This window comes from Pantherophis guttatus, chromosome 2, assembly GCF_059756535.1.
Source record: "Pantherophis guttatus breed Tessera chromosome 2, ASM5975653v1, whole genome shotgun sequence".
Taxonomy (NCBI): Eukaryota; Metazoa; Chordata; class Lepidosauria; order Squamata; family Colubridae; genus Pantherophis; species Pantherophis guttatus.
Window position 1 is genome coordinate 72197528 of NC_142064.1, and position 16424 is coordinate 72213951.

General features: G+C 36.4%; 1 protein-coding gene across 1 annotated transcript in view; it reads right to left on the bottom strand.

The window, feature by feature from the left end:
- Positions 1-1588: 1588 nt before the first annotated feature.
- The window catches only part of ERMP1 (endoplasmic reticulum metallopeptidase 1), a 44940-nt gene continuing 30104 nt past the window's right edge, over positions 1589-16424 (bottom strand). The window contains exons 10-15 of the mRNA XM_060690504.2: positions 13086-13276; positions 11639-11791; positions 8788-8990; positions 7612-7727; positions 6706-6872; positions 1589-5108 (exon numbers count right to left, since the gene is read on the bottom strand). Of these exons, the coding sequence (XP_060546487.2) occupies positions 4944-5108; positions 6706-6872; positions 7612-7727; positions 8788-8990; positions 11639-11791; positions 13086-13276 (995 nt within the window). The 3' untranslated portion in view covers positions 1589-4943. The remainder of the gene's footprint in view (positions 5109-6705; positions 6873-7611; positions 7728-8787; positions 8991-11638; positions 11792-13085; positions 13277-16424) is intronic.

The window sequence follows — 16424 nt, forward strand, 5'->3', positions numbered from 1 at the left end:
ACACTGACAGGTCCTAGATATTCTTTAGTTTCATAAAGTAAAGGAGATATTTGGCCAAAAGGTGGCAGTAGCAAACTTTCTGTACTTTTGCCAAGTCAACTGTGTGGATGTGCTAGAGAAATTGGAAGGAGTTGAGTGACCTTTAATGGGTGTGCATTGGATGAATTATAAGAGTAGCTCCTGGGACCCCTTTCCCCAAACTGATTGTGTTTGTGTTGTTGCCTTGTGCCAAGAGATTTGACAGGCAGTGGTCAACTCATATGTAAAGCATCCTAATCTAAGTAATATGCACAACTGTCAGAGAAACTCTGAGCCTGAGATCCGAAGCTCTTAATATAGAGGCTTCAGGGACAGTGTTGAATCACTCAGAGTACTGAACTCCACTGTTACCCAACTTTCCTGAATCCTGATTATAAAACATGAATTCAAAGGGGCCAGGTTTCTTTTAGAAAAGTTGTTTGCTATTAGTGATTATAGAAGGGAACCTCTTGGTCAAATCACTGTGCACTCTGCCAGCCTTCTTGTGTAAGTTCAGTGAGCGTTTTCTCAAACATCTTTGAGAACGTATTTGTTTTGCTTTTTTTGACAGGTGGCGAGGGGGAGCATTGGCTCTGCCACGGATCTGACAGAAACAAGCTCTATGGATGGAGACTGGACTATGGTGGATGAAAATTATTCCACCTTGAATTGGACGCAGTCTGAATTGGAAGATATCTCTTTGGAGCTAGCCAGCAAAGGGTCGCACAAATCATATGTTCAGCTGCAGTAAATGTGATGGGAGTTTGTATTGTCATTGGGATTCCTTTGAGTTGTTCTTGGAGGAAGGAGACCAAGGATAATACCCCATGTTTCTGTGCCTTTGGGTCTTTTTGTTGGTACCATAGTTGCCTCATATTTTAATGCAATCAGAAGCAGGATGTCTGGACTAGTGCATGATTATAGGACTAATCCTTCGAGAATCTTCCATCATCAATCAAGTGTTTAGTCTGGTGCAATCTTCAGAGGTTGATGGGGAAATGTTGCAGAACATTATGATGGGACTGCAGGCAGTAGAAAAATGGGCTTCTACAGACTGGTGAGTTGCATGAACCTCCTTTCATTTTATACTGGTTATCTGCAAATGAACCTGAGCTCCTTTTCTAGGAAGAGTAGTGTTTTAAATAGAAGCCATGGCAAAAATTAATCCTTAATGTTTAATCTCTTGAAAGAAATAATTCTGTATGTTAAAAGGTAATGACTGGTTTAATAGGTCTTAATATATTGTGGAATCTTATCATAACTGACTTTCTATTTAAATTGTTGACATTTTATTGACCTACAATAAAGCATATATCTTGAATTAGTCAATTTTGTTTTTCTTCCAAACACAATTGTTTTGAAAGAAAATTGTTTTCTTGACGTTTCTAATATGTTCTTGGATATTTAGGTGTACAGTATGTATATACATCACACAGTTTATAGACATAAAATAATGTAGTTGGATAAGTGCCTATTGATACTTATTTTACAACATTCTCCTGTTATGTTTCTTGGTTAATTAAGATCAAATGGCATATTGAACAAATACACAACTCAACCACGACACCTGGACATTTGAGTGTCCCAGACAATTTATTGAGCTCTTTTAACATGATAATCTAAATTTCTATCCCATTGACAACTATGAGACAAAGGCACTTTTTTCATCAATCATAAATTCTACCACACATAATGGAGTGGAACATTCTTCTAACACATAAGGTTTTGTAACTAGCTTGTTATAATTACCCAATATATTCTAAGAAACTGAATCAGTATAAGTCAATGCTTATCTGATTTACAACTACAAATAATTTTTAGACAGTCATACCAAATGTTAAAACTTGAAAATATTGAAAAGCTACTTCCAAATCAATGAATACTTTATCACATTTACTTGAAGTGATTATAAACTAGATGTTACCTCTTTTGCTTTTATGTTTATCACTTTCTGCCAAACACAATTCAGTATCCTGTGATTTGATATTCTAGTAGCAACGTAACAGATTCCATTATGAATCCCAAGAACTGCATAAAATACCACTGCAGCTTCACTAATCAAGATGCTTATATAACATTGCTTTTTTACTTAAAATACTAACATCATCTTTCTTAATTTAATCTCCAATAATAGTGCAGAAACTCTCCTAAATTCCTGATAGCATGGCCTCAAAGGCTGCAGATTATGTAAACTGAACTCTAAAAGGAGGATCTCAAGATTGAAGAAATCTGTGCATGGTACTTGGAACATTGCTGAGATTTTGGCTTTCCAATTTTTAATATTGAAGAACAGTCCAGTCTATAATGATGTTCTTATTGCAATTTATATAACAGCTACATTTCTGGTGATTCTCAGTTATTACAGCACTGATAGAATAAATGTAAAAACAAAAATTAACTAGAATTATATATAGTCGATCCAGTGTTCACCTCAGCAGCTAATCTGACCTGTTCCCAAATGCCTTTCCGAAGACCTTTCTAAAGAGCTTTTACAGCTCTCTGAAAATGCCGTAAGGGGTTGTCTGGCTATCAGGTTAAACTGATACAAAGAAGGGGACCTATCACTGACATATCTCAAACTTGGGAATTGCTAGAGAATTCTGGGAGTTGACGTCCACCCACTTTAAAGTTGCTAAGGTTGAGAAACACTGCCCTAGATAAGAAACCCTCCTCCCCTTCTCTCTTACTAGACGAATCAGATTCAACCTGAATAAGATTTCCTGTCCCTGAGTCATGTAGAGCTTTAAAAGGGTCAAACAGGGATCTGAACTGTCTTCAGAAGCCAAGTGGCAGCCAATGCAGTTCCCAAACAGTGGTTACCTTGCATCCGTAACTACTTAAGCTGCTCCATTTACCAGGAACTCTTCTGTTGCTTTACCACGCCTAAGTTTTTTTATTTTATTTTTTGGATGCTTTCCAGTCCCTGACGTTTTTTTGGCAAGATTTCAGAAGTGGTTTCCAATATCTAGGACTCGGGGAGAAACTAGCCCAAAGTCACCCAGCTGGCCGTGTGCAAAAGCTGTCTTTCAAGTTACCGTACAATAAAATAATTTATTATTTTTAAAAAAGTTTTTCTAAAATAGACGCACAGAGGAGAAAATACAATGAATCAAATGGCTGGGGTAGTTTTCATTTGATACTTTTTAATAAAGATTTAAATGGTATCTTTCCAAAATTCAAGAAACCCCTAACCAATAAGATCAGATCCCAATTTCTATCCCTCCTTTCTCTCTTAGCAAAATGATTTACTTTAAAACTTATTTTCCCTCTGCCCTGAGGTTTCTAATCTTTGAACACTGTTCAGTTTTCTTAATACAAGGTACTAAAAGAGCAACTATACAGCAAAAGGAAGAGCCCAATTTGGCCTCATCCAATCCCTATTCTATAGAACATGGATGGAACAGCAATGACCAATTCTCCTTTTTTTACTTTGAATTCCTCATAACAGCATTATTTTCTCAAATTATTTGTAAAATAGGGGATCCTTGATGATCCTTGCTTAACAACCATTCATTTAGCGACCATTGGATATTACAGTGCTGCTAAATAAATGGTATATTATGACCAGGTGTTGAAGCTACTGTCGTTGGAATATCAAAATTTGGGTGATTGGCAGTCGGCCTGCATTTACAGTCAGAGGGGACTTCAATTCCCCCATCCATCTCTGCCCATTTGGTCTTCAGGTCTGGAGCAGCAAAGATTACAATGATAATATTTGGGAGGTTGGATGTCGTTCCCCCAAGGATGAATCCCTTCGCCACAGAGAAAGAGTGTCAGGCTACTCAGTACCTCCTGGAGCGTTCCCTCAAGGACTCCAGAGTTACTGCCTCCATGAAAGAAGACAAAAAACCTTAGCGCTCTTCAACAGAGAGGCTCATATCAACTTTACAGTTCCTCCGGCTTAGGAATTATTTATTCCTATTTATTTGGTAAAAGTAATTAATATTTTTTACACATAGACAAGGGATCAATAATGCAACTTGATTTTCCCCATACGTTTTCCTAATTTTGTAGAAACTTGCAGCTTCCAATGGAGTATAAATGACACTCTCCTGAAATATCAGGAAAATAATAAAAATAATTGTAAGTAACCAGTTCAGTAATTAACTAATGGGCATATTATCACCAAAATACAAAATATGTGTGTGTACAGGAGACCAGAAAGGTGACTCTGCTTAGAAGTATAGTGCTAGATGCTTACACTGGATGAACAGGCAACTGTTTTGCTCATATACTGCTTAATTGCCGTAAGTCAGGTAAATATGGACTTTCCTTTCATAGACATAAAAGAATTCAGAAAAAAAAGGAAAAACAGTAAAACCAGAACACACAAACTTAAGAATTCAGTGAGATTGACCATCATGTTTGTTAGCATTATAATTAAAAGAGCTTTACTTACATAGTGCATTCAAAATGAATATCATTATTGCAGCAATTACCATTAACAGCTCCATATTCTTCATGATAGCCTTAACGGTGCTTAATTACAACAATTCCTTAGTCAATGAGAACACATCAAAATATTAAGCACAAGGCAGCACTTGTGTTATTTAAAGGCAGTAAAGTATGTTATTTTGTGCTTGTAGCTCCAGTGCAAAAGCTCCTTTTATTGCAAAAAGCCAAGAACAGGTGTTCTAAAGCTACTTTCCAAAAGGCAGTTTCATGTTATAATGTCAGCAGATAGGGACTATTCAAGTGGCAGAAACTGGTGATTTTTTTTTTTTTTTTTGCATTAAAGAAACACAAGACCTCCTTTCCCAAAGCGGTCTTATCAATATTGCCATTAATATATACTTGTGGCTAAATTATTCCTCATAGTTTTTCTTTCGGTCAGGAATGTCATCTTTCCCAACTCACCCAAGCTCCCTACGAACAAAAGTGGCATCCAACAATTGAGAGACAATTGACCTTTTTGTAATTCTAGATTAAAATATAAACTGGTCATAGGTAGAAGTCCAGCTTAAGGGATAAATCCAGTTGGGCAATCTTTCCAGTAAAGCATGTAACTGAGATGACTTTTGATCTTCTCCAAAAAAATAATGGTTAACTATAGCAAGGGTGACCATTCCTTTCGTGGATTTGTCCGAACCCTAAAAAGAGAAAAAAGCAAATAAGCTCATGTCTGATTATTTGAATCCTATTCTTATTAGCACTGTGTAATGGTAGAATTCAAAGCTTGCAAAGAATGAACTAAAGAGTATAATCAGCTAAAGAAACCAAAGTTTTAAAGAATTCCAAGATGCTCACTGAAATGGTGTTAAAGTGGCTGTTTCCAAAACAAAATGTTATTTAAGCCTGAAGCAGGATGCATAAGCACTATACCAGGGGTGGGTTCTAACATTTTTTACTACCGGTTCTGTGGGTGTGGCTTATTTTGTGGGCGTGGCTTGATGGTCATGTGACAATTCTTTAGGATTTAGCAGAGATACTGGTCTACCAGGCTTTTAACTGCTTGCAGAGCTGTACCAGTCTACCCATTTATTCTTGGAGTGTCCTGGTCTACCCATTTAGTCTTGGAGCGTCCTGGTCTACCCATTTGTTCTTGGAGCATCCTGGTCTACCCATTTGTTTTTTGAGCATTCCGGTCTACCCATTTGTTTTTCGAGCGTCCCGGTCTACCACCACCCTGCCTTTTAACACTGATCAGCTGTAGGGCGGCCCTTTGAAGCCCCGCAGCAAGAGTTTAAACAGGTTTTTTCCTTCTAGCCATCAGCTGGGACTCGGGAGGCAGTGAATAGATTGGGGGCGGGGCCAAATAAAAGGTAAGAATAACATGGGGTGGGAGAACCGGTTCGGTGATGTCATATCGTCACCACTACTGGCTCGGCTGAACCAGGCCAAACTGGGAGGAACCCACCACTGCACTATACCTGGCAAATAAAATGGAAGAAACAGATTAAATTCCTGAGGCTATGTTAATTACATTTTCTGGGGTTAGGGTTAAGGTTAGTTTATGGATCGGGAGGATGTAGAATATGTTTAGTCCCCATTCAAAAAACTGAGGAAGTGAACCTTAATTCAAACATATAGAGCCAAACATCAAGATATTCTGTTGCTTTTCTTTTGCCAATACCATTCTACATCAAAATGTAATTCAGACTCTATATATCTAGATAGAAAACGTGCTCATATTTTATAGACATAAAGGCAGTTTGAGATTTTGCTGTTAGATAAAGGACACCTTTCAAGAACTTCTCTCTAGACAAATACTAATTTGCTTCTCTGGTTTACTGTAACCAATAGTAATATACGAATAGTACAGTATATGCTACCCTGTTTGCATCTGCTAATATAACCAGGTCAGTAAGTCAATGACAGATAATTTATAAATCTTAAGTGAGTATCTGGAAACACCACGCAAGTTCAGTGAGTTTCAAGTAAGCAAATACAGGAGTACAGGATTAATTTCTATCTGCTGGTTGTATAATTGCATATTCAATTATACTAATATTTATACTAATGCCCTTGAATATCTTATATTCAAGGGCATATTTGATTTAACGTATTCCTGAAATGAAAGATAAAAACTTGTCATGTCAAGGATACTTAAAGAAAAGAAAATGCATATTAAAATTAATAGCACTAGAAAGCAATTGTGTGTTAACCTTAAAAGATGAAGATGAATTAATAAACTAAGACAAGAGGAGAGATCTAAGAAATGAATGTGATTTTAAAGAACAAACTCACCTTCAGCTCTATCCAAAAGTGCCAGGGCCTGGCATGGAGCCCACGTGCATAATACACAAAATAGTCTCCATTCAAGCTATTAACAAGAGGCGATCCATTTCCAAGAGACCAAGTGGACAGTATTGAGCCTTGATGTAGTCGAAGATAAAATGCCATGTGGCTTGAACCTGAAGCAAGTGATAAACAAAAATCTCTACATGAATTCAGAAGAAAGGATAGTGGGGCTGCCACTTTTTTTTCAATCTAAAGCAAATTATACACCAATTGCTTATTTAGGTTTTCGTAATATCATGGAAAGGATATTTTCCTAATCTCTGGATTAATTTATGACCCATGCTTTTAAAAACATCTAGGAAATTTTTAATGCATCCTAAGAAAAGTGACTGGCATAAGTGACTTGTAGCATAATTTACAGAATACAGAATAATACATCTAGAAGGGACCTTGGAGGTGTTCTAGCCCAACCCCCTATTCTTATACCATTCTGGACAAATGACTGTCCAATCTTAAAAACCTCCAGTGATGGAGCACCCATAACTTCCAGAGGCAAACTATTCCAATGACTAATTGTTCTCACTGTCAGGAAATTTCTCTTTAATTCTAGGTCTCTCTTTGATAGGTTCCACCTGTTATTTCATGTCCTGTCCTTAAGTGCTTTGCTTATCATAGTCAAAAATATGTTCAGGTACAGCCTGTAAAATGCATGCTGTATCTGTGATATGCTGTATTCACACTGATTGGCTATCTCTGACAACTTTGACTGAAGGTGCCAGATTTAATATTACATCATAATTGGATAAATAATTAGATGAATTAAATAAATTGCCATAGCTAACTTCTTGTTATGATCAAATAATTCCCTATAAGAATCGTCTCAAGGCAAGAAAGGATGAGATGGTCACCCACCTATTACTTCAAAGGTTAGCTTTGTAGAATCCCATTGTGTTTGCTCTTTGGAAAGAAGCTGAAAGTGAACAGGGTTTCGGGGAGTAATTGCTGGTGCAGGAAGATACCATGTTTTCCTGTTAAATAAGGGATTTTTAAAAAAGTTATCAATGTAATTTACTGTAAGAGTCCTTTAAAATATTTCAAACTACTGTTTCAGGTTAATTCTGTTACACAAAGTATAATATGGCTGAGTATATTAAATCCTAAAATGCTACTGAATATGCAAAATGTTACAGCCCTACATGCAAAAGAAATCAAAGCGATTAGCCTTTTTCATCTTAATATAAAAATAAAAGGATTAATCTGTCAAAGTAGTGTTTGTTGTAATTTTTTTTTAAGCCCACCCTTGTTTATCAGATCCCCAGGAAATAATGACAAAAGGGACAAAGTTTTGCCCAAAGCTGAAAACCTTCATAAAGCGGAATGACAAGAGGCCCTATTACAGAGACAGGAATAAGTTGATGGTATTACTGACAGATGAGGCCAAGATTATTCAGAAAACGTTAGGATTCATTACCACTCTTTAAGCGTAAATAGAAAAGGTGCAAAAGCATACAGCCTCCCAATAGCCAGAGTTCTGATGCATGGCACCCAGAACATTCTTTTTTTCTTCTTTTGTACTTTCATGTCAGTGTTGACCACTGTGACTGCTTTGTTTCGTGGCATAATTTCAGAACTGGTTGCCATTGCCTTCTTCTAGGGTTGAGAGAGAAGCACTGGCCCTAGATCACCCAGCTGGCTTTGTGCCTAACAGAGGACTACAACTCACACTCTCCTGCTTCTAGCCTGCTGCCTTCATGCTGAAGATCTGTTTTGCCTTTCAAGATTAAAGGGATTAAAACAGAAAACCCTTCCTGTCCCGTGCAGGAAGTTTTAGGAAGCCCTGTCAGTCCAGCAAAAGATACAGGAAGAAAGAAAAATATAACTTCTTCGCCCAATTTTCAAAACAAATCCTAAACTGCATTTTCAGACTCTTTCCAGTCCGACTGCGGCTTTATGGGCATTATTTTGCAATTGGTTTCCTTCTGGTGGCATTGTGCAACAGGTTTACTGATTCACTTGAAGATACTAATATTGTATCAACTGATACTTCTGTTAAAACTAAGTGGTTTATTAGGTGAGATCATAACCAACCGAAAAAAGTAGTTCACTGGTAGAATCCAGGGAAACCCACAGAGGGGGGATCCTTCCTCACATGTGGCTGCAATAGAGTCGTTGAGCTCAGGCAGGTGGGGTGTAACGAGTGATATCCCAGTGTAGTCCATCCCATTCATCCATATTCCAGAATCACTTTTTTCCAAGTGACCGTCCAGGCTATGAAATCTTCTGTTTAAATGCTGGAAAAATGACAAGACAAGAAGCCGCTAAGACTTTGCCAGCTGTCCATGAGGCAGATACAAAATAGCTCACTGGGGCAAAGGGTGTCCTTTCTTTATGAACGTCTGGGTGACTTCTCAAATACGCAATATGAGTATTAAATCTGACTGTGCTTGTTGGACTAGGCATAAAGCTGATTGTATGATAGTCATCAGCAGGTATGTCAAACTTGATTTCATTGAGGGCCGCATCAGGGTTGTGTTTGACCTCAGGGGGCTGGGGGGGGCATGGCTAGCTTGATGTCACTCCTGTTGGAGGTGCCTGTGGTGGCCCAAGTGCTCTGCCAGCGAAAATGGACTCCCAAGCTCTATTTTTGGCTGTCACGGCCCCCTGCAACCCTCTGCCAATGAAAACAGAGCTCGGGAGGGACGGCCAGATCTGGCCCCCAGGCCTTGAGTTTGACACTCCTGGTAAACAGTATACTAATCATGACTGTTGCTAGTCATGAAAAAAGAATTATGATCACATCTTGGATTGAAGAAGCTGATAATATTACGAAAGCAAGAAAAGGTCAGAGCGGAAGTTACTGAGTGAGCAAGTAGGGTGATTATCAGTTTAATCAAGTTATAAGCAGTAATAGCACACTCTGGACACCAACATGCCCACTCAAGATTAAAATATAGTTTTGCAGAAATGGCTGCTGTTGTAATCTGCTCAGAGTTGCCTTAAACCATGAGATGGGTGGCAAATAAATATGATAATCTGACTATGTGACAAACCGTAATAACCAAAATTATCCACTGTGATTTACCTGCCCCAGTGAGGTCAGCAGACATGGCAAATCAAGCGAGTGACATAAATCACTACAAAAATTTGATCCCTTTTCACAGTAATAGCAATTTTCACAGAATAATATATTTGTCAATCTGCTATCCTCAGTTCCTAAAATAGCGCATAACATATTTTATATTACATTCTGGTACACACACACACAGAAAATGTACAGAATGGTAAAATGCTCATTTATCACCTGGTTAGGAATATGCCTTTTCAATCCAAGAAGTTGCTACTGAAACTAGTTTGTAAATTTAAATTACTTTAAATTCAACACAGAATTAATTCAAATGTACAAAAGATTTAAAGGCTGTATTAGGAAGTAAATAACTTGAACTACATGATTGATATTCCCACATTAAATTGTTTGTTTTAAATGTCTACATAGTGTTGTAGCTTTATATGTATTGTTATGTGAATCGCTTTACAAGACTTTGCTTTAAAGGGACTTAACATACAGTATGCATATAACCTGTACCAGAAGGCACACCTATTAGGAAATCACACTTTTATTTATTTGACAGATCTGAGTTTATTGCTGTTTTATTCCACCCATTTGAACACATAGCACCTTGGTTGTACTGAACATCTAACCAGCAAGTTTTATACGTTGCAAAAACAAATGTTGCAACAGTCAGAGTTACCTTGAGATCTTAGCTTGCCAATAAAAGCATGTTAGTAAAAGTTTATGATAAACATACTCATGGTAAAAGTTACAACAGAATATGACTTTGCGTTTCAATGTTACCATCTTCTTAAGGACGGAGTCTTTCTGCATATGAAATGAAATAAAATCTTCTATCTAGCTGATAGTAGAATATTGACAACATAACAACATAATTGCTGGCTGAAATGTATTGTTTATTAACCTGACTAGGTATTTCAAAGGCTGCTTTGAAGCCTGCGTTGTTGATATGTTCCAGTTCTACACTTTTGAGAGTTTACGATATTCTGTTTTCTATCAAGGATCCTTTGCTTAAGCACTGCCATCACCTGATCATGTCCCAAGAGCACGAGGGTCCCCTTGAAAAATCCAGTTTCATATAATTATTTGTCAATTTAGAGTTTTCAGGAAGAATCGTATTTATCAATTAATGTTAACTGTGTCAGACAATAAGTTGGAAATGAACTATTGGTGAGTACTTGAACATACAAGTGATGTCCTTATTTCAAGTTTTGTAAGTTTTGCCTCCAACCTCAGGGCAAACCTAGGCACATATTTCACCATTTGGATTAGTTTTCTTGGGAATTTTGACTGCACCCTTTCCAAGCCCTGATACTAAATTCCTGGATTTAATGAGATGTGTTGGTTTCAAAAGGTTTGATGTAACAGCTGTTACAGAGGCACCTCTGGAGATGAAGACCAAGAATTTCTGCTGAATTCCTCTGGACCATTTCCATGTCACATAAGGGGCAGATTGTAAATCGATAACTGTGGCTGTGTAAGAAATAGAACTCTCACAAAAATCAGTCAACCTGGCTAGAGATCTGTGATTATAAGATTTTGGATTGCCTTTTCCTATTTTATATTAGGAACCAAGTTGCCAAGACACTCTCTTATATTAAACCATGAAATAATTGGGCAGAATCAGTGAAGATTTCTCTGTTTCCTCTTTCCCAGTTCCAGGGATGACATGATCCAAAGGCTGAGGTAAAATGGCATATTGAAGAGTGCAAGATAAGAACATCTGAGAATGAGGTTGATGAAAATAAAGCACACGTATGAATTTTAAACCACTGGATTTACGGCAAAGTACTCATCCTTTCAAAGGAGAGTCTTAAAAAAATAAAAACAAATCTTACGTTTCCTTGCAAATTCAGAAACACTTTTTACCTGAAAAAGCATTCGCTTAGGCCTTGGGTCTGCCAAATCCGAACTGAAAGGGAAGAAGATTCCACTGCAAACAAGGATGAATGTGACTATAAAGATGGTTGTCAAAGATATTAAGGTCACCTTTGTGCTTCTAGACAGATAAATAAAGCTGAGCTAGAAAAAATGGAAAATAAAAGAAAGTGATTACTTTTATTGAATTATTCCTAGAAAACAAGTGTGTCAAGCAAAACATAAATGTTAAACGTGTAAAAATAAATCATTTTATTTCTTTAAAACATATCTTTCCACTTATACAATTTAATTTTAATTTTTTAAGTTTGTGGCAAATCAGAGATCATGTTGAAAGCTAGGGACTTCCCCAAATCCATCCGCAATGTAGCACAGGCATTTGATTTTGTGCTGCCCTTGACTGAGAGATGGATGAAAAAAACCAAGTACACATTTCCTATTGTTCTACAAAACATGCCTTTATGAACATCATAGTTCATAAGAAACGAAATTTAGTACCCTTGGCAGGTGCTAAATAAGCTACAAAATATAGATCAATTAAGAAGGCAGGTATAATTTGCAACAAAAAAGGCACAAAACTTTATTTTCTATTACAGAATTTTGATCTATTTCTACTTCCAAGCCCATTCCATAGATTGTGAACTGCACTAGTTGCCCTGCACAAATGAAAATTCACAAAAGGTAGAGGATATGGAGAAGAATGAGAGCTGTAAATGGTTATTTGGAACTGCAGGATGTGGTCACCTCAGTTCACAGAATGGAAAATTATCCATTTTAAGCTACAAGATACAGTTAAATGTCTAAAAATTTTAAGCTTGACTTCTCTGTGTTCTTTGAGTTCTTTTTCCCTTTTAGTTTTTGTGAGAAAAGGGGAAGCCAAGAGACAATACTCAGATGCAAAAGGAATGCTAACACAGTGCTCTCATTCAACCCAGGGAAAATTGTACCTCATCAGAAAAACCAATCTATTATTACAAATTATTTTTAATGACTAAAAAAGAATTGAGTACAGCACAAATGTGTTGCCCGATTTCAAATTTTTGCCATGGGAAATTTCTAACTAGGTATTGTATAGAAGAAAGATTCAATTGATAAAATATGCAGTCCAACCATAGACATGCTTACTGAAAAAGTAAGATTGCTTCCGAATATCAGAAGCAGGTGGCTGGAATAAGAAGGGGAATATTGCCTCTCTGTTTATGTCTTCTTCATTGTGTACATGGAAGATAGCAAGATATGCATATCAAAATCGTCCCAGATACCCCCCCAAAAAATTCCTTTTTTGATTGTATTTCCTCCTTCATAGCAATTTTTTTCATGCCAATGGTGCCTTTTTTCCCTCAGGTGAGAACACTGACGGGATACACACTTAAATATACTGTTCAAAAGTTATTAAATAAGTTCAAACATAGTAGTCAAGCTTTTAACATTATCTTACCAAATAGGAAGACAGAAATATGCACATTACAACGATGAAAATACCCATGACTACGTCTGGTGGAGCTTCAGAACCACTGCGCCCCATAATGGGAACTAGCATTTCAAATACAAGCCGGATGAGGTATATTATATAGAGGTATGGAATAAACATTCCCAGGAGATAAACAGTTACAAATTTTATTGTAGCACCTGTAACAAAGACATAAACGGATTGTAATGTAGAAATTGTAGCTACTGTCTTCCCCACTCAGAGCATTTTAGAAGTTATCTGGTACAGTATTATGTAAATATAACTCTGTCTGAAGGCAATTATTGTGTTTTTCTTACAAAACAGGTAAGTTGATTTAATAGATTAAACAATGGCTTAAAAAGCAGGCCAACCAGATTTTCTGACAATATGAATCATCATAGCTCTAGTAGAACCATTTTAAAAAGTGGATATGCCAGCAAGTTTTCAGCTCAAGACATGCTTACTCAAGAAGGGGAACAATGGAACAAGTCTGGAAGTGCAAGTAGAGAAAGAAATTACAGATACTATTTTTATCATTTTCCACAAATCAATGCCTTCCAGTGAGTACTAGAGTATAATTCTAACTCATCTGAAAGCCAAAAGATTGGCTTTTGGCAGATATATTTATTTTACATACTCATTCGATCACATGAAGAATGGTTTAAAAAGTAGATCAACCAGGTTTTTTTAATCATACAAAAAAACCCCAGCTATTTATGCAAGTCTGTACATCAAGGCATCAAGGCACAAAAGACCAAGTCTGTAATTCATGCATTCTTTAAGTTAAATTGAAAAGAGAGCAGTAATTGTGTGGAAGAAGAAGGCTAATTCAAGGTTCTTTATTTCTGATTGATAAATAAGAAGGGATTTGATAATTGAGGGTACAAATTTGGTATAGTATGTTATTTCAGCATAGCATGAATTATTCTTTTGGCCAGAACAGAACACCCTCTAAACAGCCCATGAAACAAATTTTTGCATTTCTATAAATTGGTATGTCTGTTTCCTGGTACACTGAGTTGAGTGGAACTTACTTTCAGGGAAACTGGAACAAACATTGAGAGCCACATTGGAGTCTCAACAACAGCAAAATGCAAGTAAATTGGGAAAGATATGTATCATTTGCAACATCACTCAATAAATTATCTGCACTGAACCTGTTTGTTTTTGCTTCCAGTTAAAAGCCAAGTTAGAAGGGATATATCCGTGGTGTTTAGTATAGTTTAGCTACTTTACATGTACATTTTAACAACTGATTTGAATAAGCTGTGATGACCATGCATGACCAAACTGACCTTTAGAAAGTAACACAGACTCTTTTAAAACATATTCGAGAACTAATTATAAATAATTCATTCAATTTTCTTCAAAACCAATTATGGTATAAATAACCAATTATGAATTTTAAAAGGATGAGCAGGAAAGTATGAACATTGATACCTAAGCTTACATATTTTAAGGGTGATAAACAAGAATTGTGCAATGCCAATGTTCAAAATTGGTAAATATGATTCCTAGTACATTTTTTAATTTGACAATTTTGTTTTTCCTTTTTTCTTTCCAACTTCCTATTTCTTCTCTCTATGCAGAAGGCTGCCAAAAAAGGGCATAGAGTGTTCTTCACCTGGTTAGGAATATGCCTTTTCAATCCAAGAAGTTGCTACTGAAACTAGTTTGTAAATTTAAATTACTTTAAATGCAACACAGAATTAATTCAAATGTACAAAAAATTTAAAGGCTATATTAGGAAGTAAATAACTTGAACTACATGATTGATATTCCCACATTAAATTGTTTGTTTTAAATGTCTACATAGTGTTGTAGCTTTATATGTATTGTTATGTGAATCGCTTTACAAGACTTTGCTTTAAAGAGACTTAACATACAGTATGCATATAACCTGTGCCAGAAGGCACACCTATTAGGAAATCACACTTTTATTTATTTGAAGATCTGTGTTTATTGCTGTTTTATTCCACTCATTTGAACTCATAGCACCTTGGTTGTACTGAACATCTAATCAGCCAACAAATGTGGGGAAATGCCTAATATTTCTGTAGGTTGATTTAAATATTTGTTTTGCTCTGTAGGATCAAATTCCATTTAATCAAATAAAATCAAATAAAATCATTTACAGGTAGTCCTCAACTTACCCCCGTTTGCTTAACAATAGCTTGAATTAATGTTGCCTCCAAAAAAGTTACAATATAAATTTGAATTTATTACCACTGCCCCACGCCTATGGTCACATGGTCATAATTTGGGAGCTTGGCAATTAGGTTGCATTTACAATTGGTCATAATGTCCTGTGGTCACATGATCACAATGTGTGACCTTTTTTGGACACTTTCCGGAAAAAAAACTGACATTGGTTAAGCTGGATTTGCATTTATAGTCATGCAATTTAACTTTCAACCATCATAAAATGGTTGTAAAATTGGGTCCAGTCACTTGACCACAATGAAAATTCTGGTCCCAATAGTAGTGGCAACTCCAGGACTAGCTGTAATTTGCTGTCTACCATGTGCAAGTTTTATACGTTGCAAAAACAAATGTTGCAACAGTCAGAGTTACCGTGAGATCTTATTTTGCCAATAAAAGCATGTTAGTAAAAGTTTATGATAAACATATTTATGGTAAAAGTTACAACAGAATATGACTTTGCGTTTCAATGTTACCATCTTCTTAAGGACGGAGTCTTTCTGCATATGAAATGAAATGAAATCTTCTATCTAGCTGATAGTAGAATATTGAGCCATAACAACATAATTGCTGGCTGAAATGTATTGTTTATTAACCTGACTAGGTATTTCAAAGGCTGCTTTGAAGCATGCGCTGTTGATATGTTCCAGTTCTACACTTTTGAGAGTTTACGATATTCTGTTTTCTATCAAGGATCCTTTGCTTAAGGACTGATATCACCTGATCATGTCCCAAGAGCACGAATTGGATTGAAAAATCCAGTTTCATATAATTATTTGTCAATTTAGAGTTTTCAGGAAGAATCGTATTTATCAATTAATGTTAACTGTGTCAGACAACAAGTTGGAAATGAACTATTGGTGAGTACTTGAACATACAAGTGATGTCCTTATTTCAAGTTTTGTAAGTTTTGCCTCCAACCTCAGGGCAAACCTAGGCACATATTTCACCATTTGGATTAGTTTTCTTGGGAATTTTGACTGCACCCTTTCCAAGCCCTGATACTAAATTCTTGGATTTAATGAGATGTGTTGGTTTCAAAAGGTTTGATGTAACAGCTGTTACAGAGGCACCTCTGGAGATGAAGACCAAGAATTTCTGCTGAATTCCTCTGGACCATTTCCA